The 15,004-nt window shown below is 41.0% G+C and overlaps 1 protein-coding gene across 2 annotated transcripts in view; it reads left to right on the top strand.

Moving 5' to 3' along the window:
* SRRM3 (serine/arginine repetitive matrix 3) overlaps positions 1-15,004 on the top strand; it is a 471,986-nt gene that overhangs the window by 446,762 nt on the left and 10,220 nt on the right. For both annotated transcript variants that reach the window (XM_044286538.1, XM_044286537.1), the window contains exons 12-13: positions 12,733-13,064; positions 13,293-13,514. In XM_044286538.1, the coding sequence (XP_044142473.1) occupies positions 12,733-13,064; positions 13,293-13,514 (554 nt within the window). The remainder of the gene's footprint in view (positions 1-12,732; positions 13,065-13,292; positions 13,515-15,004) is intronic.

Here is a 15,004-nt window from a genome sequence, read left to right as displayed (position 1 = left end):
CTAGTACTGTAGGAAATGAAGCAATATAATGATTGTCAATATGTATCACATTGTTTGGAAGGTCACCAATAAAGAGTAGCACTCATCATATTAAGTAAGTTTAGATTTCTCCATGTTTTATTCCTGCTAAGTTGCATTATTTTAGTACTATTAGGAATCTGCAACCAATGTTAATTTTACTTCGGGGTTCCTAGTTCAGAAATTCTACATGCAATTTGCATATTACAGATTTTAAATGTTATTTTCCCATGTATAGCTGCCTAGTATTTCATCCAAATTTTAGTAAATCAAATACCAGGAAATATAAAATGAGCATCAGTCAAAATGCCGAATCCCAGGACATATTCACCATGGTGTTTCACTCCCACCTAATTTTCACTCCCACCTTACTATTCTTTTCTTGTTTGTTGGAAAGGGCAGACATCTAAGACTGAAGTTAGGAGACAAAATCCTAGGTGACAGATAGTTTTTTTTCTTCTTGTCTTTGGTTTTTCATACATGCCTTAGTTTGCAGCCACAAATTTTTTCCTCAGTAGAAGTGCAATTACAAAGTTACAGAAGCATCCATTATGGATACATGACTGTACATGGGCAAATGTTGCATGTTCCATTTGGAACTATTGTACAGTATATAGCTGCAATTTACTAAATGGGTACCGTGAAGGTTTGCATATATCTGATTGTGAAAGCACTTAACTATATTAGAGATAGAGCTAAAATAATAATAAAAAAATAAAAAAAACTTTATTACAATCAGTGATAAAAAATTTCAGTTTGAAATGTCAGTTTGAATCTGCCTCGTTAATATCAAACCATGAGGGAACCACACATTCACGAAAAAAAAACCAAACCCCTCTTATTCCTCTTAGGTGTGGGTTGGTGCTTAAAGTTTTTTTTAGTTCCCACTAATATCAGGGCCAAGAGATATCAGGCACACCAGATCAAAATGCAGCCAAGCAGATATTTGCCCACTTCTGGTCACCTGAGCATTACTTAATGCTCATTTGAATCAGTGGCAGCTATAGTTGGCTATTAGATGAGTGTTGCACTGCTTAAAGTCCTTATTTGCATGGCCCTTAATACCAATCGGCTAACTGTAACTTGTTTCTAACCTGCGTCCTACTCGACGCGTTTCCTAGCTGGACACCGTCAGGCACGTGTGGATAAAACAAAATAACAAAATCAAAACTAAGATAGGTGCTGCATGCTTCTGATGTCGCGCATGCAGAGTAGCCACCGGCACTATTGTATATAGCTGGCTTTTGTAAATAATATATCAAGTTAAGGTTTCATCAACTCTTTACCTATAGGAATATGTATATATTAGTGGTGATCGAGCATGCTCCGCCGAACACCTGTTCGGCTCAAGCATCTCGATGCTCGGCACATGGCGCTACTCGGCCGAGTACCGCATGTGCTCGAGCGCCATGCTCGAGTCTCCTCCCCGCACGTTTCTTGGCTGCTACGCAGCCAATAAACGTGCAGGTGAGTACTGCCCTCACTGTAATGCCAGTAGCCCTGTTGGCTACTGGCATTACAGTGATTGGCTGGCCGGAACGCGCCATCGGGTGCTATATAGCATGTTTGGCTCATTTGTAGTCAGGGAGAGCTGAGCATAGGAAGGGACAGAGAGTGTACGGAGTGTAATTGAATATTTTTTTGGTACCAAAATGTTTCAGAGACCCAAAAGTCCTTGTAAGGACTATTGTGTGTGACAGCAGCAATATATGTTTGTAGCGCAACCTGCGCTATATTGTTCAGTGTTAGGGAGAGCTGTGCATAGGAAGGAACAGACAGTGTAGAGAGTGTAATAGGAAGATTTTTATGCAAAAAACTTTTCAGAGACCCAAAAGTCCTTTTAAGGACTATTGTGTGTGACAGCAGCAATATATATTTTTAACGCATCCTGCGCTAAATACCGTGTAATAGGCCGCTTCTCCTGTGTAAAGTGTGCGCATCCCTAGAATATCACTGACATCCAGTGTGCTTTTTCCGTAGACGGTGTCCGCTGCGGACAGTTAAATTATCCACATCACATCTCCTGTTTAAAGTGTGCACATCCCTAAAATATCAGTGACATCCAGGGTACCTTTTTTCGTAAACACTGCGAACAGTGACATTACCTGTGGTACCTGTCCTGTATAACGTTTCCTAATCACAAATACCTTAGTAAAAAAAAATCTGCATACACTTGAAAATTCTACGCTACTGTACATGTGACATACTTTCAAGCATGTATTACATTTAAAATGAAGAAGGCAAGCAGTAAAGGACGGGGAAGTGACCGTGATGCAGATGGTGCACGCAGAGGCTGTGGCCCTGGGCATGGAGAAACTGTGCCTGCTGCCATAGCACAAGAAAAACAATTATCCACAATACCTAGCTTCATGTCCCAGTTTGCAGGGCGGCGCAGGACACCACTCTTGAAGTCAGACCAGTGCGACCAGGTGGTCGGTTGGATTGCAGCAGATAATGCTTCCAGTCGGTTAAGCACCACCCTGTCTTTCACCAAGTCCAGTATCAGTAGCCACAATCCTCACCCTGATCCTTCTTCCTCTCACTATGTACAGTCTGGCCAAACAAGTGATCCCACACTTGGATACTCCGAGGACCTCTTTTCATCATCATTACTTGATTTGACCCTCTCACCAAGCACGCTTGATGAGGGACATGAGATCTTGTGCCTTGATTCCTAACCTCTTGAGCATCCACAGTCACAGGAAGATGACGGTGGGGAATGGCAATTAGTGTTTACTGAGGTGGACGATGATGAGACACAGTTGCCAATGAGTCAACCGCAATTACTGTCTCAAGAGGTTGATGAAGAGGATGAGACACAGTTGTCAATCACTGAGGTTGTAGTTAGGTCAACAAATCAGGAGGATGATCAGAGTGAGCAAGTGGAAGAGGAGGTGGTGGACGATGAGGTCACTGACCCAACCTGGGGATCCACAGCAGCGCAACAGGCTGGAAGAAGCAGTGGGGTGTCAAAAGGGAGAAGGCAGACCACACCAAACAGGCCCGCAACTGTTCCACGGAGCACCCTCTTGCGGAAATCTTCCTTGCCAAGGGGTAGATGTTCCGCAGTATATCGCTTTTTTGAGGAAAGTGTGGACGACCAAAGAATAGTAGTTTGCAACCTGTGCCATACGAAAATGAGCCGGGACGTGAACACTAGCAACCTCACCAGCATGATCCGCCATATGGCATCAAAGCACCGTAATAAGTGGGACGAACGCCTGGGTCCACAATCTGTCTCTGCGGGTCACACCACTGCCTTCTTTTCCTTTATGTTATGTGCTGGCCAATCCTCTGTCGAAGGCGCAGGCCCGGATACCTGGACCTTCGCAAGCACCATCAGTGACTACATCCACTTCCATGTCCCAGCGCAGCGTCCAAATGTCCTTACCCCAGGCCTTTGAACGCAAGCGAAAATACCCAGCTACCCACCCACAGGCCATAGTACTAAATGTGCAGCTTTCCAAATTACTGTCCCTGGAAATGTTGCCATTTAGGCTTGTGGACACTGAGGCCTTCCACAGCCTGATGTTGGCGGCCGTCCTGCATTACGCAGTCCCCACCACTATTTTTCAATGTGTGCCATGCCCGCCTTACAACAACATGTGTCCCGTAACATTACTTATTGCCCTGACCAATGCAGTTACTGGGAAGGTCCACTTAACCACGGACACATGGACAAGTGCATTCAGCCAGGGATGCTACATTTCCCTTACGGCACACTGGGTGAATGTTGGAGGCTGGGAGCGAGTCGTACCCTGGGATGGCACAGGTGTTACCGACTCCAAGGATTGCAGGCCCTACGTCGATCAGGGTTTCCACCAGCACCTACATTATTGGCTCCAAACCCCACTTTTCCTCCTCGGCCTCCTCCTCCACTTCCACCTCCGATTTATCCGCATGCAGCACCAGTCAGTCATCAGTCGGTAGCTGGAAGCAGTGTAGTACGGCAGTGGGGAAGTGGCAACAGGCTGTGCTGAAGCTGATATGCTTAGGGGACAAACAGCACACCGCTGCAGAGCTGTGGCACGGGATAAGAGACCAGACTGAGCTGTGGCTCTCGCCACTCAACCTACAACCAAGCATGGTTGTGTCTGATAATGGCCGTAACTTGGTGGCGGCTTTGGAGCTCGGCAAGCTCAGACACATCCCATGCCTAGCCCACATGTTCAACCTTGAAGTTCAGCGGTTTTTCAAAACCTACCCCAATTTGCCTGAGCTACTAGTGAAGGTGCGCCGCGTGTGTGCACATTTCCGCAAGTCATCGACTGCTTGAGCAGGTCTGTCTACGCTGCAGCAGTGCTTGAAATTGCCAGCTCACCAGCTGTTGTGCGACGTGAGCATGTGCTGAAACTCTACATTCCACATGTTGGCCAGGCTTTGTGAGCAGCAGAGAGCAGTAGTGGAATAGCAGCTGCAAAATGGTCGTCGCCTTTCCAGTCAGCTTCCGCTATTCACAAGCGAAGAGTGGGGATGGATTTCTGACCTCTGTGAGGTTTTAGGAAACTTTGAGGAATCAACACAGATGGTGAGCGGCGATAACGCTATTATCAGCGTAACCAACCCACTTCTGTGTCTACTCAAACGCTCGCTGCTCACAATTAAGAACAACACTTTGCATGTGGAAGAGGTGGAAATGAGGGAAAACATTACACAGGGTGATAGCCAGACCACCCTCTGGCACACATGGCTGACTTCATGTCAGGCTGCCTTTCCTGCGACCCGCGCGTTATACGCATTTTAGGTAACACGGATTACTGGTTGTTCACCCTTCTCGACCCCTGCTACAAAGAGAATTTCTCATCTTTCATTCCTCTGGTGGAGACAAGAGTACAAGCAAAACAATGCAATACCAGAATTTTTTTGTTGAAAAATTGCTCCAAAATTTCCATCTGACGACACTGGCGGCAGAGTCCGTTGTTCTTTGGCCAACCGAGGAGGGGAGACGAGGGGAACACACAGCAGTTCCAACAGAGGCAGGGAAACACTCTCCAAAGCCTGGGACAGTTTCATGACACCCAGCCAGCACCCTCGCCCTGATGCGCAGACCGTGTCAGCCTCCTCAATGATCCCTCAGTGCCTTACAACTACTGGGTGTCCAAGCTAGACACATGGCACGAACTGGCGCTCTACACCTTGGAGGTGCTGGCCTGCCCTGCCGCCAGCGTTTTGTCTGAGTGGCTATTTAGTGCTGCTGGTGGCATTATAATATTTAATCGTATCCGCCTGTCAACTGAAAATGCTGACAGGTGGACTCTTATAACAATGAACAAGGCCTGGATTGACCATGACTTCTCGACTCCACCAGAGGAAAGCTGATGAACATAAAGGCACTTTAAATGTGTTGTTTGTAATGTACTGAATACACTGTATTCCCATGCACCCCTTCCACCACAAACAAGGGTATATGGTTAAATCTTCCTTTTTTCATCCTCCTTCTCCTCTACCATCATATCAACACATGCTTATTCATCGCATATAATGCCCTCGCATATATGCCCTTCACATATGGTTTTCAGGGTCAGCTCAGCTGCAGGCCCTCGCATATAATTTTTTAGAGGGTCAACTCACCAGCAGGCCCTGGCATATAATGTTTTACAGGGTCAGCTCACCAGCAGGCCCTTGCATATAATTTTTAAGAGGCTCAGCTCACCAGCAGGCCCTCGCATATAATGTTTTAGAAGGTCAGCTCACCTGCAGGCCCTCACCTACAACCTTTTAGCGGGTCAGCTCACCAGCAGGCCCGCACCTAAAATCTTTTACAGGGTCAGCCCACCAGCAGGCTTGCACCTCAAATCTTTTACAGGGTCAACTCACCAGCAGGTCGCACCTAAAATCTTTTACAGGGTCAGCTCACCAGCAGGCCCGCACCAAAAATCGTTTACAGGGTCAGCTCACCAGCAGGCCCACAACTAAAATCTTTTATAGGGTCAGCTCACCAGCAGGCCCTTGCATATAATTTTTTACAGGGTCAGCTCAATAGCAGGCCCTTGCATATAATTTTTTACAGGGTCAGCTCACTAGCAGGCCCTCGCATATAATTTTTTACATGGTCAGCTCACCAGCAGGCCCGCACCTAAAATCTTTTACAGGGTTAGCTCACCTGCAGGCCTTCACCTAAAATCTTTTACAAGGTCAGATCACCTGCAGGCCTTCACCTAATTATACCTAATTTGAGCGCATGCTGCCTTGCTTGGATGCGGTAGCCATAGCTGTTTTTCAGGCTCCCTCTCCGGAATTGAACCCTGATTCCCTGTTACCCATAGTCACCATGGTTTGTGCTGACAATAACATCGAAAGTTGATAGTCCATACATCCGAATTGATCGTCACCGTCATGGGGATGTGCGATCGGCCCCAGGTTATCTAGAGTCTCCAAAGCGGCAGCAGACCCTCACCCATAATGTTTTAGATGGTCAGATCAGCAGGCCCTTGCTCCAAATCTTTTTGAGGGTCACCAGCAGGCCATCAATCATAATTTTTCAAGGTTATACTGTATATGATGCCCTCCTTTATGTGTAACAAAGGGTGTATTGGAGTGCCGGTTCCTTGTAAGTTTTGGCAGGCCCTTTCACTTAGTGCATAGGCTTTATGAGTGTAGGAGTCCCACTACATGAACAACTGTACCACAATGTGAATGAGGCCCTCCTTTATGTGATATACAGGTTGTATCGGATTGCATCTTCCTTGTAATTTTTAGCAGCACTTTCACTTTATATACAAGTAAATATACAGGAAAGAATGTTTCCTAACAATTTTTCATCTAAAATCGATTTTATCTTTGGTTTTGTGCGTATTGTCAGTCTGTAAAAGTGGCGTACTACTCGGACAACATCGTTCCCAGCTGCGATCTAAGAATCCAAGATGCATCCAGACATCCTCCCCATGCTGTTCCCGAACCATTTTGGTGGTGTTTCCATCAATTTCTGAGCTTTTCCTATGAACCAGGCATCCTCCCCTCTTCAGAGCAGGGGGTGCCTGGTTTAATGCTCGTGTTCTCCCATTGACTTCCATTATACTCGGGTGCTCCCGATTTGTTCGGTCCGAGCACCCGAGCACTATGGTGCTCGATCAACACTAGTGTGTATATATATATATACGTATATATGCATGTATATATATATATATATATATATATATACGTAGATGCCTGATAATAGTGAGATCCTGATATCTAATATTCATTACAGATCTATACAAGCAATTAGACACTTGTTTACTAAATTGGAAATATGCTATGCCATTGCTGTGTTATTTCCCACTGCTTATATAGTCTCAGGATATTTCATAGTGTTCTACATAGAGGGTCCCTACCTAGCAAGGTACAACAAAGCTTTGTATGGTAGCATCAAGGACAGCAACAGTTTTTTTAGTATCATATGCAGATAAGGTACACAGTACTCCTAATAAAACTATAGTTGGCCTAGGACTTAATAAATGTGCCCCTTTGCTTGTTTTCCATGAATCAAGGACATGTGCTGTCCATGTTTTCCATGGATAGAACAGTATCCATTGATTTAGCGTGTTTTTTCACACATCTTTGTTTTCCAGTAACTGGTTTAGTGGAAAAACAACAGACACATGCACTACTTTGGTCCGTTTTGTGGACCCAATGCACCAATAGACGTCTATGAAAACAACAGACAGAACATAAATGCCATCAGTTTTCTGTCCATTTTACACTGATCCATTGCATAGAAAAATGTTAAAAAAGGCCGCCTTTTTGTGGATCAGCAACGGTGAAAAAAATGCATGTCTGATCTTGGCCATTTGCTGATTCAAAACTCAGATAAAAACAGTTTGAGTGTTTGCTTCCGCAAAACTGAAATGGGCACGTGAATAAGCCCTTAGTGGGTTGCACAGTAGAAGTATAGCTATCCTATCCAAACCACTCCAAAAATAGACAAATACAGTGGATATAAAAAAAAGTCTACACACCCCTGTTAAAATGTCAGGTTTCTGTGATGTAAAAAAAATGAGACAAAGATAAATCTTTTCAGAACTTTTCCACCATTAATGTGACCTATAAACTGTACCACTCAATTGAAACACAAACTGAAATCTTTTAGGTAAAAATAAATGATGTGGTTGCATAAGTGTGCCCACCCTCTTATAACTGGGGATGTAGCTGTGTTCAGAATTAAGCAATCACATTCAAAATCGTGTTAAATAGGAGTCAGCATACACCTGCCATCATTTAAAGTGCCTCTGAGATTGACCCCAAATAAAGTTAAGCTGCTCTAGTTGGTCTTTCCTGAAATTTTATTAGTCGCATCCCACAGCAAAAGCCATGGTCCACAGAGAGCTTCCAAAGCATCAGAGGGATCTCGTTGTTAAAAGGTATCTGTCAGGAGAAGGGCACAAAAGTATTTCCAAGGCATTAGATATACCATGGAACACAGTGAAGACAATAATCATCAAGTGGAGAAAATATGGCACAACAGTGACATTACCAAGAACTGGACGTGCCTCCAAAATTGATGAAAAGACGAGAAGAAAACTGGTCTGGGAGGCTACCAAGAGGCCTACAGCAACATTAAAGGAGCTGCAGGAATATCTGGCAAGTACTGGCTGTGTGGTACATGTGACAACAATCTCCCGTATTCTTCATATGTCTGGGCTATGGGGTAGAGTGGTGAGACAAAAGATTTTTCTTACGAAGAAAAACATCCAAGCCAGACTACATTTTGCAAAAACACATCTGAAGCCTCCAAAAAGCATGTGGGAAAAGGTGTTATGGTCTGATGAAACCAAGGTTGAACTTTTTGGCCATAATTCCAAAAGATATGTTTGCCGCAAAAACAACACTGCACATCACCAAAAGAATACTATACCCACAGTGAAGCATGGTGGTGGCAGCATCATGCTTTGGGGCTGTTTTTCTTCAGCTGGAACTGGGGCCTTAGTTAAGCTAGAGGGAATTATGAACAGTTCCAAATACCAGTCAATATTGGCACAAAACCTTCAGGCTTCTGCTAGAAAGCTGAACATAAAGAGGAACTTCATCTTTCAGCATGACAATGACCAAAGGCATACATCCAAATTAACAAAGAAATGGCTTCACTAGAAGAAGATAAAAGTTTTGAAATGGCCCAGCCAGAGCCCAGACCTGAATCCGATTGAAAATATGTGGGGTGATCTGAAGAGGGCTGTGCACAGGAGATGCCCTCGCAATCGGACAGATTTGGAGTGTTTTTGCAAAGAAGAGTGGGCAAATCTTGCCAAGTCAAAATGTGCCATACTGATAGACTCCTACCCTAAAAGACTAAGTGCTGTAATAAAATGAAAAGGTGCTTCAAGAAAGTATTAGTTTAAGGGTGTGCACACTTATGCAACCATATTATTTTATTTTTATATTTTTTCTTCCCTCTACCTAAAAGATTTCAGTTTGTTTTTCAATTGAGTTGTACAGTTTATAGGTCACATTAAAGGTGGAAAAAGTTCTGAAATGATTTATCTTTGTCTTATTTTTTTCACAGAAACCTGACATTTTAACAGGTGTGTGTAGACTTTTTATATCCACTGTATATAATTGTACTTGTAGTGATTGGCCACTTGCTGGTTACTGCTGATCAGTGTGTTTCTAAGATGACTGTGACACTTACTAATATAGCCTATGTTGATATTCTGCTCCATTTTCTATATTTTATAAGGTATGCCACCTTGGAGGTCATGTCCATAAAATGGCCACTGATGCAGGGTCATGTAATCAGGCAAATCACTCACTCACTTTCATTCAAATAAACTTCACCTGTCATATGCCCTTGTATTGTTCGAGTTTGATGCAGGTATAGTGTGTTTGAATGGAGGAGGCTGAGTCTGGTCATATGACCTTCTATCAGCAGCCATCTTGTGGACAGGACCTCTATGTGGACAGCAGAGAAGATTGGCCCAATATTCTTACACGGCTTATGAAATCTACCAAACGGCACAGAATATCAATAAAAACTATATTGGTAAGTGCTATATTCATCTTACAATCAAATTGGTCAACAGTAGCCAGAAAGTAGCCAACTTGAATGAATGCTGAGATACAGTATGCCAGCACAGGCACTGCATACACAAGCCTTCTGCTTTTGACTGTGTCTATTGTTATGCTGCTAGCACCAGCAGTTGCCGCAGATAGCTGATTGTTGAGGGTACCGAGTGTCAGACCTCCACTGATCTGATACTGATGACCTATAATATAAACATATAAAGTAGGTTATAAAAGTGCTTCATGCTTTCATATTATTATTGGTAATAATACAAGAGATTTTACAGTCCCTTGCTTCAACAATATTGTTTATGCTTTTTTTTTGTATCCTTTGCGAGATTATTCATGTAGATTATCGGGTGATGTATCAAAAGTGCTGCACAGCTGTTTTATCTCGCGTTGGAAAATTATTTTCCCAACTGTATAACTTATAGAAAATATAGTTTACCCAAAAGACTATTAAAGGGTAACTGAATTTTCATAAAACTTTTGCTATGTCATAGAGACATATCTGAGTGCTGAGACACCCAACAATCGCTAGAACGAGGGGAAAGAAGCACTCACATATCATACTCTCTATTCTCACTGAAGAAGGCATAATCGAGACTGGGCCATTGACTTCTTATTGAGTCAGTCTGTATTCCATCTCCTGCAGTGAGGAGAGATAGCTTTGGGATTGGTGGTGTTCCCAGCACTCTGACCCCCACCAATCAAAACTATAAACACTTTATGTGACATATCAAAAGTTTTATTAAAACTCTGTGACCCTTTAAAATATTAATGATTAACACAATTAAGTATATATTAGGTTATTGGAAATGTGAATAGTAACAATTTATATCTATAAAAACAATACACACTTAAAGAGAATATGTCGCCAGCGACCTTTCTATCAAACTGTTTGCATAGACACATCACTGTGGTTCAGTTAAAATGCTGGGATTTTTTTTCTTGATAAAAGGCTTCATTCCTGAGTTATGATACTTTAAAAAAAAAAAAGCTAATTAGGCCTTTAATGCAATGAGGGCATCACCGTTGCTCGTGTTGCACCCAATCTTGGCTGTTTTCTGTAGGTAGCTCCTCCCTCACAGCTTTTATTGATGGGGCCAGGCAGTGGCAAAGCAGTGAGTGAAGAGCTAGCCACAGAAATTAGGGGATATTGGATGCAAAAAGATCAATGGTGATGCCCTCATTGCACCAAAGCTTTAGTTTGCATATTTAAAAAAAGTATGAAATATGCCACAGTTTGGTGACAGATTCTCTTTAAAGTATGTTAGAGAAATATGCTACATTTTAGATGTAGCCAGTGATTATAAGTACTACTTCAGTTGGCTCTACAATACTAATCACACTGTATATTGTATTTCCATGGATAACAATTTTGATGTTTGTGCAGTTGATTATTTATTTACATTTACACATCACCCCCAAAAGGTACTTTAGAGGTTCATTAATGCATTGTCCAGTACTGCTTAAATTTTAATGGTTTGAGCATGAGCTAGTTATGTTTGCTATAGTAGAGCAATTTCTTAAATATAGTGGATGATTGGTGGCTTAATATAAGGTAATTAGCAGTCATACGGTATATGTATTCAGATTTATTGTCATATCAAAATTAATATTAGATATACATAGACCTTGGTCAATATTATTTGGGCAAAAAATACACTTTCCTATCCAAATAATTCCCCCGACATGAATACCGCATTTTTTCTTGCTTTATTTTTCCCTCTATTTTTATCCATGACATACAGTGATCACTATGTTTTTACATTCATAAGCTATTCAAATTTTAGATATGAATCTATGATCCAGCGCAAAAATTCACGTTAATTTGAACATAGCTGCGACACTGAAAGTACTGAAAGGTCACTCAAACCTCATGATTGGCCTATACAACAACTCTCAAAATACAAGGCCAGGAAAGTGGGTTTGTGTGTTTTTTTTTCTTTATTATTTTTTTCTCTCTCTCTATCTCTCTTGCATTTTTGTGAATCTAATGATGCACTTATGTTGCCCCACTTTTCCCTTCTCTTCATACCTTACCTACTAAAGGAGGAAATGCCACTTTCTTGGTAAGTGGATGTTAACCAAGAGGGACTTAAATCAAAAAAAGATCACAGTGTGACAAAACTAAGAACATAGGGTGCTGATGAAAGCTCAACAGTACTCTGCCGGAAATAAAGGAAATCAGACAAACTAAAATGAAAAAAAAAAAAAAGACAATTTATTTATTTCCAGTAACATTTGTGAATTTTATTTAATTTAATTTTTTTATTTTATTTTCAACTTTCCCTTGTTCCTTCCTAAATCTCTACCAGTTTTTGTGCTGTTTTGTCCAGATGTCTATCTCACTCCTCACTATTATAATTATTTTATTTTATTTAGTTCTATCTTTTGTTTATCTGAAATCATTTTTTATTCTACATGATGTTAAATTTCTTTCATTTTTAATTTATTTATGTTAGGTCTTAATCTTAGAGTTCTCTCTTCCCCACCTGCTCTTTACAATTATTTTCTGTTATCAACTTTTTGTTGCGTTTTGCATGCAAAGTTGCATGAGCTGCATTGTTGGGGTCGGAAGGCTAAGCAGAAAGAATAGTCTCAGTGTAGAATCTCTGTGTTAACGTGCTGTATGCAACCGTGAGTTGACTTTTTTTTGCTACTTTTAGATGAACTCATGCTAAAGCATCTCTACTTTTTTCTCTTCCCCCCTTCTCTATTTGTTTCCCTTCACAGCACTTGAATTCAGTATCTCCATCTTCAAAGACACATTCAAAAGTGGAGACGTCACCTAACCATCACAAGGCTAATAACCGTAATGATATTAGGAGTCCAAGGTCTATTTCATCAGGTAAAGGTGGTCGATGTTCTTCAGATGATAAACGACGACGCCACTCTAGGTCACCGTCATCAGAGAGACAACGTGGACGATCTAGAGGACGAACCAGGATGCACAAGGAGTCTTCTGTGAACACAGAAAGCCATACAGGCTATAGTAGTGATTCTGAAGGATCTATTGTTTCACACACACCTGGAGTAGAGAAGACCCATGGTGCATTAACAAAAAAGTAAGACCAAATTATTGTGATTTTAGCAGAATTATCAATTAGCCCTAATTTGATTTTGTTTGCATGAGTAAAGCATATTTGGTATCTATAATCCTTATGTCTACGTATATTTCATACCTGTACTTCCAAAAGCAATCATATGTTACTCATAACATAAATATATGCAAACTGTAATTTGTTTATGCTAAAAACAGGAACAAATCTAATCAGTATATATATATGTCATAGGCCAACAGTCAAGCATCATCGTGGTAAACAAAATAGTTGTTCTGAGTCTTCAGTGAAACGTACTCGACAAAACTTTGAGAGGAGGAAGAGTCTAGCTCGAAGCACTGGCAACAGGGGTAGTTCTTGGAGCTCTAGCTGTTCACCTTCCCGTTCGAGGTCACGAGACAAGAGATCTGCAAGAAGCAGATCTCGATCTCTATCTCCAAAGAAGAATTTAAACAGGTAAATACTTTATTAATTATCTTGTGCTATAGCATTTGTTATTGCTGCTTTTAGTTAGTTTCTTTGACTAATTAAAATGAGCAGTTGTGGTCCAGAGTTGTTTAAGTTTATATTTTAGTATTAAATATGTTCTTCAACTATCCTAACTGACTGAACCAAGAGTTTTGTGTTTGCATCACTTGAACCTGAACTTGCGAGTATTTTAGAAAAAAAATAAAAGTATATTTTGGGGGAATTTATCATGGGGGAAATATTTGAAGTCAGTTTTCCTTGAGTCTGAGTTAAAGTACTTTGCCCCAAATTTATTAAAAGGAACACACTGATGGGCATTTATCAATTCATTTACACAACTATTGTGTAATAAATAAGTCACAAATTTTGGCACACGCCATATTGGCATCATTATTTGCGACTTCCTACCCTTCTCATCACTATGCCAAAGGGGCAAGGAAAGAGACGGGCTTAGTGGGTTGGGTGGTGCTTTGTGCCGTCTACTGGATTTACTATAACTTACGCCAGTTTCTGCCTCTTAATAAATTGGGAGCATCTCACTCCAATGCAGAGGCATCAAGACTAGCATATGGGAGTGCCTTGATAAACGTCCCTCAATGTTTGTTAAATTTGGTGCATCTTTAACCCTAACACTTTCGTCTAGAAATGCTACTCTGTTTTTTACACCTCACTCTTACTGGAGTGAGTTCACAACAACAAAAAAAATTGCAGTGATAAATCTGTAATAAAACTAATTAACATAGCTAACCATGCCCACTTTCCTACCCACCTAACACTGTAGTGAGTAGTATGAAAATGCAAAAAGTAGCACATTTTTGTGCATAAAAAACACAAAAGCCCTATTTTGCAACTTTTTGAAGCTAGAATTCTGAATTGCAGGGCGTGATAAATTCCCCCTCCTGTTTCTAATTTGGAATCAAACTTAGTAACTTATAGCAAATGATGACATTTAACATTTTTCCATATTTTTGATATGTCTGTCTGGATATAGCTATAAATTATGGTTACTATCTTGACAGCACTTTTGAGTATATTTAAAGTGCACATACAGTATATGATTTACTGCCTTTTCTCTCTTTGGTCTAAAGGAACAATATGCTATCAGTTCACTTTAGAGCAAAGGCATCAACAAGTAATGTGAAATTGTATATTAAATGAGTGAGATGGCATAATACTATTCCCTTTCTACAAACTGCACTCTTGTTTTAAAACATCACACAAAAAAATATGAATGTTATGTTGCAAATCTCTCCAAAACAAAAGTTGTTCTTCATCCCTTTAGGGACTTCAGGACGCTGTGATTTAAAAAAAAAATTCCATAAACATTTTTGTATGCAAACTTGTTTTTGTTTGGCCACATCTAATGTATTGAATAACTTATTATTTTTACTTGAAAAAACACAGTATTTCCACCATTGTTCTCTGTGGTTTTGTTTTAGGTGTTCACTGTGTGATATAAATGACAAGATAAATATTCT

Source organism: Bufo gargarizans, chromosome 3 (assembly GCF_014858855.1).
Source record: "Bufo gargarizans isolate SCDJY-AF-19 chromosome 3, ASM1485885v1, whole genome shotgun sequence".
NCBI lineage: Eukaryota > Metazoa > Chordata > Amphibia > Anura > Bufonidae > Bufo > Bufo gargarizans.
This window is presented reverse-complemented; position numbering and strand designations above follow the sequence as displayed.